Genomic DNA, 17163 nt, shown 5'->3' on the forward strand with positions numbered 1-17163 from the left:
AATGATAAACCATAAAAGACATGAATAAAAGAGTTAGATCCACGCCTACTGAGATAAAGCAATCTCGAAGATATATTTTTCAGTGAAAAAAGTTCAGAACCAGTGTAGAAAAAATGTGTGTAGATTTTTTTTTCCCATTAAGAAAATAAAGGGGGCAGTGCATGCATCCATAACACACATCCACAAACATGCAGAGATTTTCAGGAACGTCACACAAGAAATGGGAGAGTACTTGCCTTTACGAAGGAAAACTGGGGGAACGGAGAAAAGAAACTTCTTCCACACTAAATTTTCTTTCCTTTTTTTTTTTTTTTTTTTTTAAATTAGCTTGGCTTAGGCTCAAATCCACACTGTCTTGTCTTTTTTTTTCTCTCTCTCTCTTTTCTTTTCTTTTTTTTTTTTTTTTTTTGAGACAGGATCTTGCTCTGTTGCCCAGGCTAGAGTGCTGTGGTGCAATCATAGCTCACTGCCGCCTTGACCTCCTGGGCTCAAGTGATCCTCCCACCTCAGCCTCCCACATAGCTGGGACCACAGGCACGGTGGGGTGCACCACCCTCAGCTAATGAAAACACATTTTTTTCTCACTGTGTTGGTCCCACTCGCCCGGTCTCACCCTATATTTTCTTACCCTACTTGAGTTACTTTTTATCATGAACAGGCATTTTTTTCAAAGAAACCTTTTCTTTTCCTTATAAAGAAAAAACATATATATAAAGAAATATATATGGAAATATATAGATAAGTATAGGGGGCAGAAATATATATTTATATATACATATTTAAAGAAATATATATGTGTCTATATAAAGAAATAGATATGTGTGTAGTGTGTGTGTGGTGTTATGTGTGTGTGTGGTATGTGGTATGTATGCATGTATATGTGTGTATAAGTGTCTGTGTATGTATGTGTGTGTGTTGTGTATATGTGTGTATATGGTGTGTGTGGGGTGTGTGTGAATGTGTGTATGGTTTGTGGTGTGTGTAGTATGTGTGTGTATGTGTGTATTTGTGTATATATGTATTTGTATATATGTATGTGTGATGTGTGTATGTATGTGTGTATGGTGTGTGGCGTGTATGTATGTGTGTATATGTGTGTATTTGTGTGTATATGTGTGTATGTGTGTATATATGTGTGTATGTGTGTGTGGTGTATGTGTGTGTATGTGTGACTAAGTGTATGTGTATGTGTGGTGTATGTGTGCATAAGCGTGTGTGTGTGTGTGTGTGTATTTGCTGTAGAGACCAGGTCTCACTATGTCGCCCAATTTGGTTTTGAACTCCTGGCCCTGAGCATTCTTCCCAGCTTAGCCTCCCAAAGTGCTGGGGTTACAGGCGTGAGCCATCCCACCTGGCCTAGTTTTTCATAAAAAGACAAAAACGTCTTTATTTAGAAATGTATTTATAAGGTGAACTCAGTAAACCTGGATTAACAACTTCCTATGAAGACAGCTAAAAAGGAAAGTTTTTTTCTTCTCCATACGACATTGCTGTGAATTGGATTTACTCAAGCTCACATATAATGCCCAACGCACACACTCATGCAAACCCCACACATTCCATGTGCAGCTGTGGTAACAAATGCAACCATTGGTACAACCCGACTGGCAATCCAGGCTCAGAAACATGTTCAATGTTGTAGGGCCGGCAGTCTATTGTCAGGTAAGCAGACAAATCTGAGTTCTTCTAAGCTTTTTCTTCAACTCGCACAGAGTTTCATACCCCAGAGACCATCTTCTGCTTTATCGGTTACAACTGGAACTGCTTGTATCAGGCAAAGTGACCCTTGAAGTGTCTGAGCCAGCGCAGCTATGATGGATGACTTCAGAGGTCGGGAATGTCAGACAGGTTTATCCAGGCCAAGGGGTAGCAGCCTTTGCTCCTGGTGTCACCACTTCCACCCTAACTCCCTCGCACCCTGCCTCGCTGCCTCCCTGTGTGATCTACGGAGGAAGCTGGGGACCATAGGGAGCACAAACCGGGGCTTGAGCTACACACAGGGGAGGGGCCCAGGAGCAAAAGGTGTGTGGTGACCCTGCTGCATATTCATAAAATAGTCACGTCCTTCCAAAAAGATAACGCAAGCGTTTTCATGACATACGCTGGCCTGCTTCCTGCTGGTGACAAGAGTCCATGAGTCATTTCCTGTGAGTTTTTATGGCAACAATGTATAAATACCCCCTGGTCTGTAATGGTACCTGTGATTACTGAGAAATCCTGTGGGGAGTAGTGGAAAGAACCCTGGACAGGATTGGGAATCAGGGGCTCATTGTTAATGGTTTCCCAGGTCCTCTGTTTGAGTATGAGACCTTCTGTTCACAGCCTGGACCAGGAGGTGTTTTCCTCCAGCCTTTCCTACCATCCATCCACTCTGTTCTCTCTGGCTTTCACCCTTTCCCCACACCCTACACACTCCTCCTTTCCCATTACAGAGCAACATACTCTCCCTAGAATATATGCACTCCCTTTAGCTGTTTCCTCAGCTCTACATGGCAAACTCCTACTCATCTGCCAAGCCCCACATCAAACCTCCTCTTCCAGGAAGCGTTCCCAGACTACCCCTGTCACAGTTAGTCATTTGCTTTTCTATCCTCCTGCAGACCAGTGTACATACCTCTCTCATAGCTCTTAAGATATTAATGATAATAAGGGCTAAATGTTTACTGATCACTTATCAGAATGCTAGACAGCCTTCTACACTTTACAAAGGTTACCTTATTTAACTCTCATGGTAACTCCATGAAGTAGCTACTCTTATTATCCTCATTTTACAGAGAATGCTACTGAGGACCAGAGATATTAAGTAACTTGCCCAAGGCCACAGAGCTATTACATACCTAGACAAACGCCTGGCACATAGTAGCTGCTCAATAACTATTCACCTGATGAATGATTAATAAGTGAATACAGAAATAATTACATATCTGTCTTTACAGAAAGCTCAAGTAAGAACCGCATCTTATTCATCTTCCAAGCTATCCTCTCTGTCAAATGCCTGGTAAGGTGTAGGGCACTGGAAACACCTGCTAATGAGCAAATAAACAAAAGAATATAAGAGCAAACCAGTAAATAGAGTCCAAATCCCAGTAATGCCACTCTTCAGCTTTCTGGACCTCAGTTTGTGGCCTGTTAAATGCAGAGATTGCACATAACATCTGCTTAAGTTCCTTCTAGCATTAAAGATTTATATATAAAAATAACCAGAGTCCAAAATTTTGTGATTGTAGCATTTCCCACACCAAATTACATATTGCAGGTTCTGCTGGGTTCTTTTCCTCGGTAACACTACTCAGTTGGGTGTGACATTCGAGTCAGGTGTTACCCTAATACAGAGCCAGTATCAATCCTGAAAGAGTTCATTTGGCATGATCGACAGTTCACCCTCATTCTTAACCAGAGTCACGCCCAGGGAAAGAATTATTAATATTCAGTGCCAATAAAACCCTCATAAATAATCATCAATAATAAACAATAATCCCAAGTGAGATTTTGTAACTGGCACCTGAGCCACTGCTCTAGAGAACTTTCAGGCCACTCTCCTTGTCCCCTGACACCTCTGTTAGAGCCCTTCCCTCTTCTCCAAATAGATCCTGGTCCCCAGTCTCTCAACAGCGTCTCACGCATGTGTGTATACACACACATATGGTGGCACGGAGGCAGGAGCATGGTGCTCAGCATATGGCAGGGGCTGATAAATGCTTGTGAAATGCTTAAGCCCAGACCCACTCCAGATGGTGCTGAGATGCACCACTTCAGCACAAAGGTCGGGGTTCTGGCTGAATTACATTTATTCTTGCTCTGCCTATGGCTAACCAGGAGGTGGGCTTTATGCCTGGTACCTGACAAACCTGTGTCATCTGGCTTAGCATTAATGATCAGCCACATGTATGCAAATGCCCAGCATTTCTTCCTTGACTAATGCTCAGCATAAACCATGACACCAAAGGATGCCTGAACATGGTATGTGAGCAAGACAGTGTCTGTTCATGTTGGAAGAGGTGAGGACCCCTGTTCTGTGTTTTGACTCACAACAAGGAGTACAAGCACCGGCCTCATGGAGCTGGCCATTAACCACCCACACATGAATGTGATATGCAAGGGGCCTATATCATGGCCAGAATACAAATCAATACTCACTGTAGATGACACCCATTTTTTGTGTGATTTTTTCTTTCTTTCTTTTTTTTTTTTTTTGAGATGGAGTCTCGCTCTGTCACCCAGGCTGGAGTGCAGTGGTGTGATCTCAGCTAACTGCAACCTATGCCTCCTGGGTTCAAGTGATTCTCCTGCCTCAGCCTCCTGAGTAGCTGGGACTACAGGCACTCACCACCACATCCGGCTAATTTTTTCGTATTTTTTAGTAGAGATAGGGTTTCACTATGTTGGCCAGGCTGATCTCGAACTCCTGACCTCAAGTGATCCACCTGCCTTGGCCTCCCAAAGTGCTGGGATTACAGGCGTGAGCCGCGATGCCCAGCCAAGGACACCTGTTGATTATCTGTCTCACACTCCCACATCCTTGGGGATTTGCTCCTCCCTCACATCAATCATGTGATGCTTGAAAGGGCTGCCAATCACAGTAACCAGTTCCTCTGGCTTTGGCCATAATAAATCCAGAAGTGGGCCAATCAGAATCCTTCTCTGAGGTTTTTTTCAATATTGACCTTGAAGAGACAGATTCCAGCCTTTTGGAATGGAGCTATAAAGATGTGAATGAGAGGCTTCGAACATAGAGAAAAATGTGTTTGCAGGAGGGAAGCATGGAGCCAATAGAAAGCAAAGCAACAAAGCATCCAAGTTAAGGTCAGGACTTAAAGTGTCGGGACCTTCCTGTTAATATGAGTCAATGATTTTCCTGTTCTTTGTGGTTATTTTGAGCTGGGTTTCTGAAAAGCACAGCTCAAGTAGCCTAACACAGTCACAGTTCATACTTACAATGCATTCTCAAATGTATCTTCCACTCCTCAGCATTCAGGCGGTTTTTATGAGATGGGTTATCTCACATGTGAAATGTCTTTGTTCCTCCTCACAAGAAAGGCATAAAAATTCCTGGGCAAGAGGCACCTTACCCAGCATCCCTAACAAAAGGCGCTTTCTTTCCCTTTGTATCTCAGAAGCCAGTGGTGACCTGCCAACCACAAGATGTGATGACTGTTCTATTTCAAGCTACCAAAGCTTGTAAAATAGAGGCTGGCCACACCAGCTAGGCAACCGGCTAGTACGTTTTGGAAGAAGGGTCTCTTCTTGGTGGTCAGCCCTCCATTCCAGCCCTCTACTGGCTGACTCCCTGTGACAATCTGTCTTCAGATCACCAAGAGGGTCCCTCAGCAGCCACAACATGTTGGGTGTATGGGGCAATAGCATTCCCTAATAAAAACCAGAGCTCTGAAAACTCTCTGTGAGGGAACATAGTGCAACTGGGCCACCTGACTTTTATGGGACCTTTTAAAAAAAGAAGCCACCATATACAATTACTAAGAGGGATGACACTTTGGAAGCTAAAAGCTTCCCCTCCTTTAACTCTGAAGAGCCACCCAGTGAACTCTGAACCATGAAGTCACAACAACGAGGAAGGGAGGCACTGGGCAGGTGTGGCATCCAGGACATTGGTCTCACCTTCTCCTCCCCCTTCCTTTTCCCTACCTCCCTCATCTCCTCTGCCTAGCTGGAGCATGGCAGGTTATGAACAGGCACTGCCTGGATAGCTAGTCTGCTCTGGGCTGAGGCAACTGGTCTGTTTCAACCTGATGGAATGCTTTTCCTATGTCCCGCAGTGTCAGTGTGCCCCAGGCTCACAGGAGCTTGGCAGCTGTCTCCCCTGGGGCAGTGGAAAGCAGCGTATCCCATGGTGGACTCGACAACTTCTCATCACCAAAACAAAAACACAACAGTCCCGATTGCCATGGAGAGTTCAATCCTCTTGTCCTGGGATTGGCACCGACTGGAATTCCTAGGGTTCTAGCTGAGCTACCTCCTGTGAGGTCTAAATACAGCACATTCGATTTTAACCTAAACACACAGCCTGCACCAGTGCTCAGGGCTGATAGTCCCCAGTGGCCACCAGGGAAGTCAGCTGAGAAGCCTGGACTCCCACCTGCCCAGCTGGTGGTGGGCATTTCAGAAATGTCAGAGAAAGGTTGCAATAGTGAGCCTATGTTCGTCGATGCTGTCCATGGCCAAATGATGGGGGATGCAATCAGTTCGTGTAGGCTGAACTATGAGTGTGGTCCTAGGTAGAGAAATGCATTCTGAGGAAGGGAGTGGGCAGGTGGAGAATGCAGGGGTATCAGGAGGAAGAGAAAGAGACAGGGAGGAAGAGGCAGTAAGGACCTAGACCTATTTCTTAGCCAATTAATTCAAAACCAGGGGATCTTTCTGAAATGTCCACACCCAGGTGAACACAACTCTGTAACTATGCCTCTCCCTGAGATTTAGGACTTAGGCCCTAGAATCAGACGGACTGTTGCCCTCTAGTTGTGTGACCTTGGGCACAACTGACTTCTCAATTTCCCTGTCTCTAAAATGGCCTGAAGGACTACTGTAGCTGTTCATTGAAATAATGGACATAAAGTACGTTGTATCTAGAAGCTACTCAATAAATAGCAGCTACTAGAAGTAGTAGTAGTGGCAGCAGGAATAATAGAAGTGGGGGTAATATCAAGCATGGGCTTCTCTCCCTCAACTTTGCCTCTGGCTTCCCTCCCTTGGAGAGGGCACGAGTGGAGGGAACCTCCCAGCCAGGAAAAGCTGATGCTTAGAGACAAAGGAAATCTTTACCGGAGGAAAACAATGCAGCATTCACACCCACACCTAAGAACCTTAGAGTGCCAAAATGGCAACAGCTTCCTAACCTCCCAAATGTCAACCCACATGCCCTGCAAAGTCTAGGAGGGTTTCCACTTACCTTGGTGTTCGTGCACGACTTGCCTCGCTTATACTCTTTGTGGGAACCACGCTTATCCAATTTGTACCACAGGGCTTTGGCTTTCCAGGTGGTCACCTTGGACTTGAGCTTGGAATAAAAGTTTCTGTGGTCCAGAGGGTCTAGGTCCAGGTGTCGTGTGAGGATGTTGAAGGCCTGAAGGGTACCTTTGCATGTGGATGCCTGGACAAAGTTCTCAAAAACCTGCCCTGCCTGGGCCTGCTTCTCATCCTCATTTTCCCCCATGGTTCAGGAGTCGTGTGCGGCAGTGGTGTGGCGAGGACACAGGTGAACAGCATGAAGTATCTGGAGAAACGTCACACCTGCGAAAGTAGGGGGAGAGGTCAGCTTTGGACGATGAGGGTAGGGTGGGGGATGGGTGCTGAGAAGTAAAAATACAATTTCTTTAAGACATTCAAATATTAATCATACTATTTAGTGTTCAATACTAAACATAAACATTTATAAAAGATATAGAACTGTGCCTTTTGGTGTGTCAATGTGGCATTGCAGGTAATCTCTTCCCCTATGCTCTGCTCCTCTTGCTGGCTGAAAAGTGCCACAGATTGCACAAGGCTATGCCCTGGCTAATGCCAACAGTACCTGGTCAATCTTGCTCTAAGCCAAGTGGTTCTGCAAATAGTGACTAGGAAAAGGGGAAAAAAAACCCAGAAAAATACACTAGATATAGCACCATTGAAAGTCTATCATTCTCCGTGCTGCAAATTGGTTGGCTGATGTGACTATAACCCAGCCACATTATACCAAGGCACAGACAGAAAAAACTCCAGAGAACATCTCTCTAGATTTCATGACTGCCCACCTCTCCTTAGACACCCAGCTTTAAAGCCTTTCTTCATTCGTTACCAGAGAGCAGGGCTTTCCACTGTACACATGACAAACAGTCTCTTTTCAAAACTTCTGCTCCTGGTATCAGCTGGAAGCACACCTCTACCTCAGTCAGACTCACAGACAGACAGAGACACGTGGACCTCCTCCGCCTGTGCAAAGGGGGCCTGTGCTTTGTAAGTCCAGGCTGTGAGCTATTTGGAACAAGTGCTTCGGCTGATGGAAGGGAAAAATGCGATGGGTGCTCATTCACATCCCAAAAATAGCTTGCCTGGGCTTTGGCCATGGTCTTTTCTGCACCATTCTAACCTCAGACATTTCTTAGGAAAGTCATTTAAGTTTCAAAGGAACAAAAATAAAGTAGAGCTGATTTTCCAAAGCACTAGCTGTTTTTCCAGAATCCAAAGCTGGCGCAAGAAGACAAATGTGGAGGAGCTGGGGCTGACCCAGCTGTCAGGAGGGCTGGAAGGGTCTCTGAGCAAGAGAGCACAGCAGACCGAGCTCCACCGAAGAGGCCTGGTAAGAGGAGGTCAGCAGCACACAGAGCGCAGGCCTCACGGCAGCTCTGCACTCCCCAGAGGGGCAGCGTTCATCGTGGACAAGTTGGAAATATGGGATGGTTTTATAATACCAAAAGCAGAGAATGGTGTTTATCTTCCTCCTTAATCTCTTACTTATTCACTCAGCAACAATTACTGGTGCATTAGCAAGAGTCGGGCACCGCTCAAGGGGCCGGGAATACGTAGGCTCAGGCCCCGCCCACAGGGGAAGATGGATTACACGACCACAGGCAAGTGCTTGTGGGATATGAACCAAGGGCATGGAGGCCCAGAGCAGGCGGTGTCCAACAGAGCCTCGAGGAGTCCAGAGGGGCCGCAAGAGAGAAATCTCAAGAAAGCTTCAATTTTAGGAATGAGATTTTACTAGAAGACTGGGCAGTGGACATTCCAGCCGCAAGAGAGAAATCTCAAGAAAGCTTCAATTTTAGGAATGAGATTTTATTAGAAGACTGGGCAGTGGACATTCCAGGCCATGGAAATGCCCACACAGGGATGTGAGTGTGGAAAGAGCGGGACAGTGGTGGAATGACAGCAAGTTCAAGGTTCAGGATTTGTGAGGAGGTGTGGTGGAGATGTCCAGCGCACGTGGTGGCAGGTGTCCCCTCCACGCCAAGGAGGGGGTCTGGCCTCTCCAGTGGGTGGTGAGGAGCAGGAGACAGAGGAGCAGGAAGACACGAGTCTTTGGGAAGATGATAGGGCAGTGGACTGGAGGAGGAGGCGGGAGGTGAGGAGGCAGCTAAGAGGCTGTCCAGGCAGCAATGAGAGGAGCTGGAAGAGAAGGGGGAAGAACAGCACGTGCAAAGGAGCATAGGAGCCCACTGGGCACCACCTGCCAGGAGGAGCCTGCTGGGGCTGGCGAGGTCTCAGACACTGGATGCCCAGACTTGGGGGTGACGGGATCCCAGCAACTTTGTAGGGCCCTACCCGACCTTCCCTCTTTCCCGGAGAGCTTCCGAGGTGCTTGGCACTATGCTTGGCTGAAGGGAGACTAGCACTCATTCCCTGCTCAGGCCTGGCCGGCTTCCCTGCCCTACCCAGGCTGGGTCCTCCATGAGGCCTTACCCAGTGACCCCAGTCTATGACACTCAACAACTTCAGTAGACTGGGGAAGCGGGCTGTGTGCCCTGCCTGGTGCGATGAGCATGGATTCCTTCACAGATGCTCTCTGGGCTCTGTGAGCGTCCACTCTGCTTACTTGGGCATGACTCACATAAACACTGCCTCCTACTATGTCTCCACTTTCCCCATGTGCAATGCTTGCCACCCAGAGAGCATAAACAGAAGGCAGGACTCATTTGCTTTGCAGAACGTATTAACATTCTCAGTCTTTATCTATCTTTGGAATCACTTCTGTGCCCAGCATTGAACAAAGGCTGCAGTGGCTGGCCAACAAGCACAAGGCTATTTGAACTTGCCTGCTACACTACAGTCTTTTCTGAGGACACGCAAGCAGTACAGAGAAAACTGTAAGGCTTCAGCGCTATTGCCTCACACAAGCCACTTCTGATTCTCAGTTTCCTTACTGTAACAGACAAATTATAATGTCATCCTTGCAGGGTAGCTGTGAAGGGCAAGAAATGTGGATGACAGCTGAGCCGGGGCCCGGCAGGTACTCAGTAGATGTGGTAACGCACGCTGCATCCACCACAGGAGGCAGATTTGTACCTGGGGAAATGTCCCAGTTTAGAAAATAGTTTTGTAAATCAGTTCTCCAAGTTGCCAGCTCCTCCTCGTCTAAAATTATGAACAGTTTAGAGGCATTAAGCCAGACAATAATTTACAAACTGGAAGAAGCTGTCTCCTCCGCACCCCAATGGCCAACCCTCCTCCCCCAGAAGAAGAATGAACAACTTCGTCTTCGGGCTCCAGTGGAAAAAGAGCTAAAGGTGGTGCTGAGGCCTGGATAGGCGTGGGAGCTCCAGAAACCAGCCCTTATTTAGAGTGAGATAAGGGGAGGTGGAGGGAGATGGTTTGACAGGAGAAGATAAGCACAGCTTGGATATGTAGCCCAGCAGCCCGTACCAGGCTCAGACTTGCCACCCTGGACCTAAACACCCGTCTCACCCTTTACAACTGGCTTTCCAAGTTAGGTCATAGACCTTAAAAATGACTCTAACACCCATGGCGGGTAGCTTTCCTCATGGGATTAACATCAGAATATTTAGAGTCAGGGCAACCTGAGTGTGAATCTGCTCTCAAGCACTTGCTAGTTGTGTGACCCTAGGCAAGTTACCTCATCCCTCTTGGCCTCAGTTTTCTCATGTGTGAAATAGGGATAATACAGGCTTCCCTCAGTAACCATGGGAGACTGGTTTCAGGATCCCATGCAGATACCAAAATCCATAGATGCTCAAGTCCCTTATATAAAATGATGTCATGTTTGCATATAACTTACATTCTCTCGTATACTTTAAATCATCTCTAGATTACTTATAATACCTAATACAAATGCTATGTAAATAGTTACATTGCATTGTTTAGGAAATAATGACAATAAAAAAGTCTGTACATATTCAGTACAGATGAAATCATCTGTTTTTTTTTTTCCCGAATATTTTCAATCCGCAGTTGGTTGCATCTGTGATGTGGGACCAATGGATACAGAGGGCCGCCTGTTCTCCTCACTTCATGGGGCTCTAAGGAATCAGTGAGATCATGTATGTGATAACCAATACTCATTACGATTCTTCAAACAGCCCAAACATCATCATATCAAAAGGAAGGGCAGAAGAAACATCATTCAAGACTACTGAGACTAGCTTTCTGGGTCAAGGAGTTATATACAGGTTGAGTATCCCTTATCCAAAATGCTTGGGACCAGAAGTGTTTTGGATTTCTATTTTCTTTCCTTTTTTTTTTTTTAGAATATGTCCATCATACTTACTTGGTTGAGCATCCCAAATCCCAAAAATCCAAAATCCAGAAGACTCCAAGGAACACTTCCTTACAGCATCATGTCAGCACTCAAAAAGCTTCAAATTTTGGAGCATTCTAGATTTCAGTTTAGGTATAGTCAACCTGTATACTTTAAAACTAGAGGACAGGGCCTTCCATTTAGAAGGTCTGAGTTCAAACTCACTTCCTCTCTGTGTAGACTTGGACAACTCATTTATCTTTTGGGTTTTAGTTTCCCATGTATAACTAGGGAACCTCATAGAAAGTAGTTTGGTAATGAACTGAAAACATACAGAATTCAAGATAGTGTTGGGAATGAACTGGGAAGGGCTGACCTAGCACTCAGAAGGACTCAGTGATTCTGAGCTTCAAACCTTTCTTCCAGAGAACTGGAGTGCAAAACCTTTGGTGGCTATCCTTCCCCTCACCCCAAAAGAAGGTAATCAGGACTTTTTTTTTTTTTAATCAGAGGATCCTGGTAACTAGCTCTTATTAAAGTTTTCCTTGTTAACCACCACCCAGCTGTTGCCTTTTTGAGGTTTGATATGCAATAGAAATAAAACCAACTAGCCAGAAATATGAGGGTTTCTGCATTTTCTGGGAAGAAACAAGATGTGATGCTTTAAGTTTCCAAGAATAGCCTTGAAGCAATTTGGTTTTTGCCAAGTGGAGTCTCTTATTTGTGGTTCTTCTGCTCCCCTGCCTATGTGACTTCATGAGTCACAAAGCAACTTCCTTTCCCTGCCTCTAGCTGCTAAAAATTATAATTTAGGGCCCCGGATTGCAAGCAACAGCATTGGTAATGGGCTAAGCCCACAAAATCTGAGAGTCAAGCTCAAGGTTTATGCAGAGTCCCTGAGAACCTCTCCAAATGAGAGGAGGAGCCTCCCCATCCCGATCTGCAGGTGCCCTCAAATTTAGGACTCCGGTGCCTCCTGCCTTCCCCGAGCCTCTTGTCCCAAATGGCGTACCAGACAGTGCAACCAGGGTTTTGATAAATGATGGAGTTTATACAAACTTAAGGAGAGATGGGGGTGGACTCTGGGCAGAACCTTCCCACAAAGCAGCAGTTTGGCCCAGGAGAAAAGCTCATTTTTCAACCCACCCTTGAGGCTCACAGACAAAATCTGTTTCAAGGTCAATGCAATCCAAAAACAAAACCCATGTATACTGCCAAGCAGCCCTGTTCAAACTTACCCTGTCCTAGCTCTACGTCACTAAGGAGCCTTGGAGGAAGGCCCAGGTTCCTTGGCAATGAAGTGGGGTGTTCACACCACACTTGCAGGGTGCTCAGGAAACTAAAAGCTCCAGCTCTAACTCTCGCACACAGAAGACCTTCAGTTATGGCCATCTGAATCCAACACCTGAGATGAGGCAGGAGCCAGCTAGGGGCTCAGCAGTGGGAGATGCCTTCCACACCTGGTGCATCCCCACAGAGCCCACCATGGGCAGGAACACCTGGCTCCCAGGTGAGGCCTACAGACCCCATCTTCCCACCTGGCCCAGGTAGGGCTGGCTTTCCACCTATCAGGGCACTAGGCACCCAATTTAACCAAAAGGAGCACTTCCAGGGTTGGGAAGGGACTGAGAGGGCCACCTTGTCTTCTTGGTAATCTCCTTCCATCCAGGTGTCCCCAACCTTGCCTTGGTCACTTCCACAAACAGAGGAGCGTGTACTGCCTCCTGGGGCTGCCTGCTCCACACTTGCCTCCTCTGAAAGACAGCCTCAGTGAAATAATTCTTCTTAGTCATTCCCCAGAGAGATAAGTTCCACTTCTCCAAAGCCTTCTCTACTGCTCCTGGGTGTTGCCTTGAGATCACCTCCAGGAAGCCAAAGCCCCTTTCCATGCACACTGAAGGCACACATGGAGAGTCCTCTTATACACGCTGTCTGAAACCCCTGCTAGGAAAGGCCAATGAAAGAGCACCCAAGAGACTCACCATGAAGCTCAACCAAGTTTCCAGGAGGTAGCAAGGGCCCAGACCTTCCCTCTTTTACCACACAGCCCCAGGGCTGGAGTGCTGGGGAGAGACCCCAGGTCCACTGCAGGCCCTGGCCTTCTATGCCTGCTCCTTCGCCGAGAACCCAAGTTCTTTGGCTCTTGCCCTTCTGGCCCCAGCCCTCTTCCCCACTCCTCTTCAATAGTTAGTGGACTCCACTGGTCTAGCTTGAAGGGGCCTCATACATTCCGTCTTCCTCACCTCATCCATTGCTTCTTATAGCCACTCAACAGTACCAGGCACCGGGAGGTCCCAATGAGGCAGCACCCACCCTCCAGGCCTCCCCTCCTGGCATCAAGAAACACCTGTATGCTGACCAGTCACAGTGCTTGGAATGGCAGAAGGAAGCCAACGTCATCAGGGCCCAGTACCACCCAGGCACTCTCACCAGTATTAACCTAAGGAATCCTCACAACACGTCTATGTGGACGTGGGGGAGGTATGACTTTTTTCTTTCTTTTTTCATTTTTATTCTGTAAAAAGCAAAGGCCTTAAAAAGAGAGAGAGAAGTAATTGCAGAACTTGCCTATCTTCCTTTTCTGTAGCACAACTATGTTTGCCATGTGTGATTATTTCATGTATGTATATATGTGTGCATGTGTGTATGTATATGAGTGTGCATGTGTATATATGTATGAATGTGTGTATATGTGTATGTGTACATGTGTATGTTCGCAGGGGTGTACATGTGTACATGTATGTGTATATGTGTGCATGTGTGTGTATATATGTGTGTTTGTGTATATATGGGTATATGTGAGCACATATGTATGTGTATTCATGTATGTGCAAATACATGTATATATGTAGCATGTGTATGTACATGTGTGTATGTATGTGTATATGTGCATGTGTGTATGTATATGTACATGTATGTGTGGTGTGTGTGCAAATATATCATATACATATATATATTTAAAATTTTCCACAAGGATTTCTAGCCAGCACTCCATATCTTCATCTGTACCACTAAGTCTCTCTTCAAGGACCTTCTAGAACAGGGGAAGCCTTTGAGGTGGAAAGAACTCTGGCCTAGGCATGAGAAGACCTGGGTTCAAGCCCAGCCCTCACCTTGCACCGCCCACTTGAGGACACTGACAGCTGGCACTTACAGTGTACCAGGTCTTTACCATCCTGTCTCATTTCACCACCCTCGTTTGATAGAAGACAGCTTTACAGAGGTGAGTAAATGCCTCCATATCATGCAGGTAGCTAGTAGGGGTGCTGTGAAATGAGCCCAGGCCATTTCACTTTGAAATCCATGCTCTTAGCCCCAGTCCATATGAGCCATATATACAGAAATAGTATGGTCTTCCTTTTCTGAAGCTGCTATGTAAATTAAATCAGTTAACTTCTATTGTCTCTCAAGTTATTCTGGGCTTGGAGAGTCTACAAGTATCAAATAAGGCATGGTCTTATAAGTCATGGTACAACCAAACAAGTATCAGGCAGTCCTTTAAAAATAATATTTATAAAGACATTTAATCCATGGGAAAATGCTTATGCCATAATGCAGAGTGAAAAGAGCAGGATATGGATCCAAGAAGTCAATACAATTTCAACTCCATAAAATAAGGTCTAGTGTCTATAGGAGAAGAGAAATAAGCCAGTTGTGAACAGTGGTGATGTGTGTGTAGGATCGCATTTCAGATAGCTGTTAGTATACTTTTACTCTATACTTTTCTGTATTTCCCAAAGTTTCTACCAGGAACATGCATGACTTTTACAACCCCTCTTACATACACATTCCAAGGCCAGGAGTCTTCTTTCCCTGACTGTCTGTCTCAACAACAGGAGGTGGGCTTCCTGTATCTTATCTTCTCCAGGCCTAACAAGTGCTCAGGGCTTGGTGGAACACAGCACTAGCAATGTGATCTTTCTCCAAAACAGAAAGGGTCATCCTGCATGAAACCCTGACATTGTGCTAATTTAAGGAATTAGCTTAAATGTTAACAGGTCAGGGCCAAGTTCCCCAAGGCTGTGTTCCTTCCAGCAGCTCCACTCCTGAGGGACTACAGGCCCCTTGCGTCCAGTGCAGCAGGTGTCTTCCAAAGCCCATGCTCTCCCACCCACATTCCAGAGCAGAATGGGGAAGGCATTGCCTCCAACCCAAATCTCAGCTGTGCCTGCAGAATCCCCTGCTGGTGAAGTCCCCAAGAAGGAAACATGTGTACCTGGTTGACAAAGTAACGTACATCTTACCCCACACGCAGAGCTCATCTTACCACCAAAAACTTTGCAGACACTTCTGCATGTGACCTGAATCATCTTGATCCCACATTGGGTGCCCAGGAAAACTGTGAGCTCTGAATCCCAATTTCTAGGAGGCCAGCCTATCTCAAAACTAACAGTGAGAGGTGCCCACAATAATTCATAGAGACATAAAGTAGAATGGTGGTTACCAGGGCCTGGGGGAAGTGGGGAATGGAGAGTTATTATTAAATAGGTGCAGACTCGAGGTCAGGAGTTTGAGACCAGACTGACCAACATGGTGAAACCCCATCTCTACCAAAAATACAAAAATTAGCTGGGTGTGGTGGCGTGTGCCTGTAATTCCAGCTACTGAGGAGGCTGAGGCAAGAGAATCACTTGAACCTGGGAGGTGGAGGTTGCAGTCAGCCAAGATTGCGCCACTGCACTCCAGCCTGGGTGACAGAACGAGACTCTGTCTCAAAAAAAAATAGGTGCCAACTTTCAGTTTATTCTGTGGAAGGATGGTAGTGATGGTTGCATAACAACATGAATGTACTTAATACCATTAAATCTTACAAATAAAAATAGTTAAAATGGGCCAGGCACAGTGGCTCATGTCTGTAATTCCTGCTCTTTGGGAGGCCAAGGTGGGAGGATCGCTTGAGTCCAAGAGTTCAAGACCAGCCTGGGCAATGCAGTGAGACTCTGTCTCTACAAAAAAACAAAGAAAAATTAGCCGGGTGTGGTGGGGTGCGTCTGTGGTCCCACTTGTGGTACTTGGGGAACTGAGGTGGGAGGATTGCTTAGGCCCAGGAGGTCGAGGCTGCTGTAAGCCATGATCATGCCACTGCGCTCCAGCCTGGGTGACTAGAACAAGAGCCTGCCTCAAAACAAACAAACAAACAAAAAGGTTAAAATGATACATTTTATGTTATGTAAATTTTACCACAAAAACAATAATAAAACGCAAACAAACAAAAAAAACCCTACCACCACTACCACCATCACCACCTCCTATAAGTGGGAGCTGCCCAAGGCCAGGGAATAGACTCTGTGGTCCAATCAATAATCTTGCTAACTTTCTGAAATATTTTGAGTTAAAATACAATAAACAAAATAAATCATTAGGTGAATGAAAGACATTTGCTGTTTTTTATTGGTTCAATGAAATATTTTTTACCTCTTTTCTAAAAGTCATCTAGGCTTCTCTCATCCTTTCCAAATCTCATTTAACCGCAGGAAGCCCACCAAAGCTCAGCCTTGCCAAGTTCCCCATTTTTATCTCCTATTCTGTCTTCCCCAGACTCTCACCACAGGTACACTCCTCCCCCACCACTCTGCACCTGTGAAATATTCTTCAACACCCCAGGGAAGGTTGGGCACCAGTTCCCTGGTCTTAGCTCTCAGGGCCTACCATACATCGCCCTACCCAGGGAGAACACTTAGACCGTGTGTTCCAACAATTCCTATACAGAGTGGGTGGTGAGCTAAATAAGCATACCCATATTGCTCCCACACAAAGTAGATGGGGCCACAGGCACACAAGCACTACTGTCTTGCACACCACATCAGGGAATGCAGTCTCTGGTCTAGACCTTTGATTCTCTTTATTCTTTTTTTTTTTTTTTTTTTTTTTTTTTGAGACAGAGTCTTGCTCTGTTGCCAAAGCAATCTTGGCTTACTGCAACCTCCGCCTCCTGGGTTCAAGCGATTCTCCTGCCTCAGCCTTCCAAGTAGCTGGGA

The 17163-nt window shown here is 46.0% G+C and overlaps 1 protein-coding gene across 24 annotated transcripts in view; it reads right to left on the bottom strand.

Moving 5' to 3' along the window:
• The window catches only part of MICAL2 (microtubule associated monooxygenase, calponin and LIM domain containing 2), a 244390-nt gene that overhangs the window by 186020 nt on the left and 41207 nt on the right, over positions 1–17163 (bottom strand). For all 24 annotated transcript variants that reach the window (XR_008492247.2, XR_008492244.2, XR_008492246.2 and 21 more), the window contains one exon: positions 6905–7245. Coding sequence is in view for 18 of the 24 variants with exons in the window: in XM_054437600.2 (XP_054293575.2) it covers positions 6905–7168 (264 nt within the window). In the remaining 6 variants the exon portion in view is untranslated. The remainder of the gene's footprint in view (positions 1–6904; positions 7246–17163) is intronic.

Source organism: Pongo pygmaeus, chromosome 9, assembly GCF_028885625.2.
Source record: "Pongo pygmaeus isolate AG05252 chromosome 9, NHGRI_mPonPyg2-v2.0_pri, whole genome shotgun sequence".
Taxonomy (NCBI): Eukaryota; Metazoa; Chordata; class Mammalia; order Primates; family Hominidae; genus Pongo; species Pongo pygmaeus.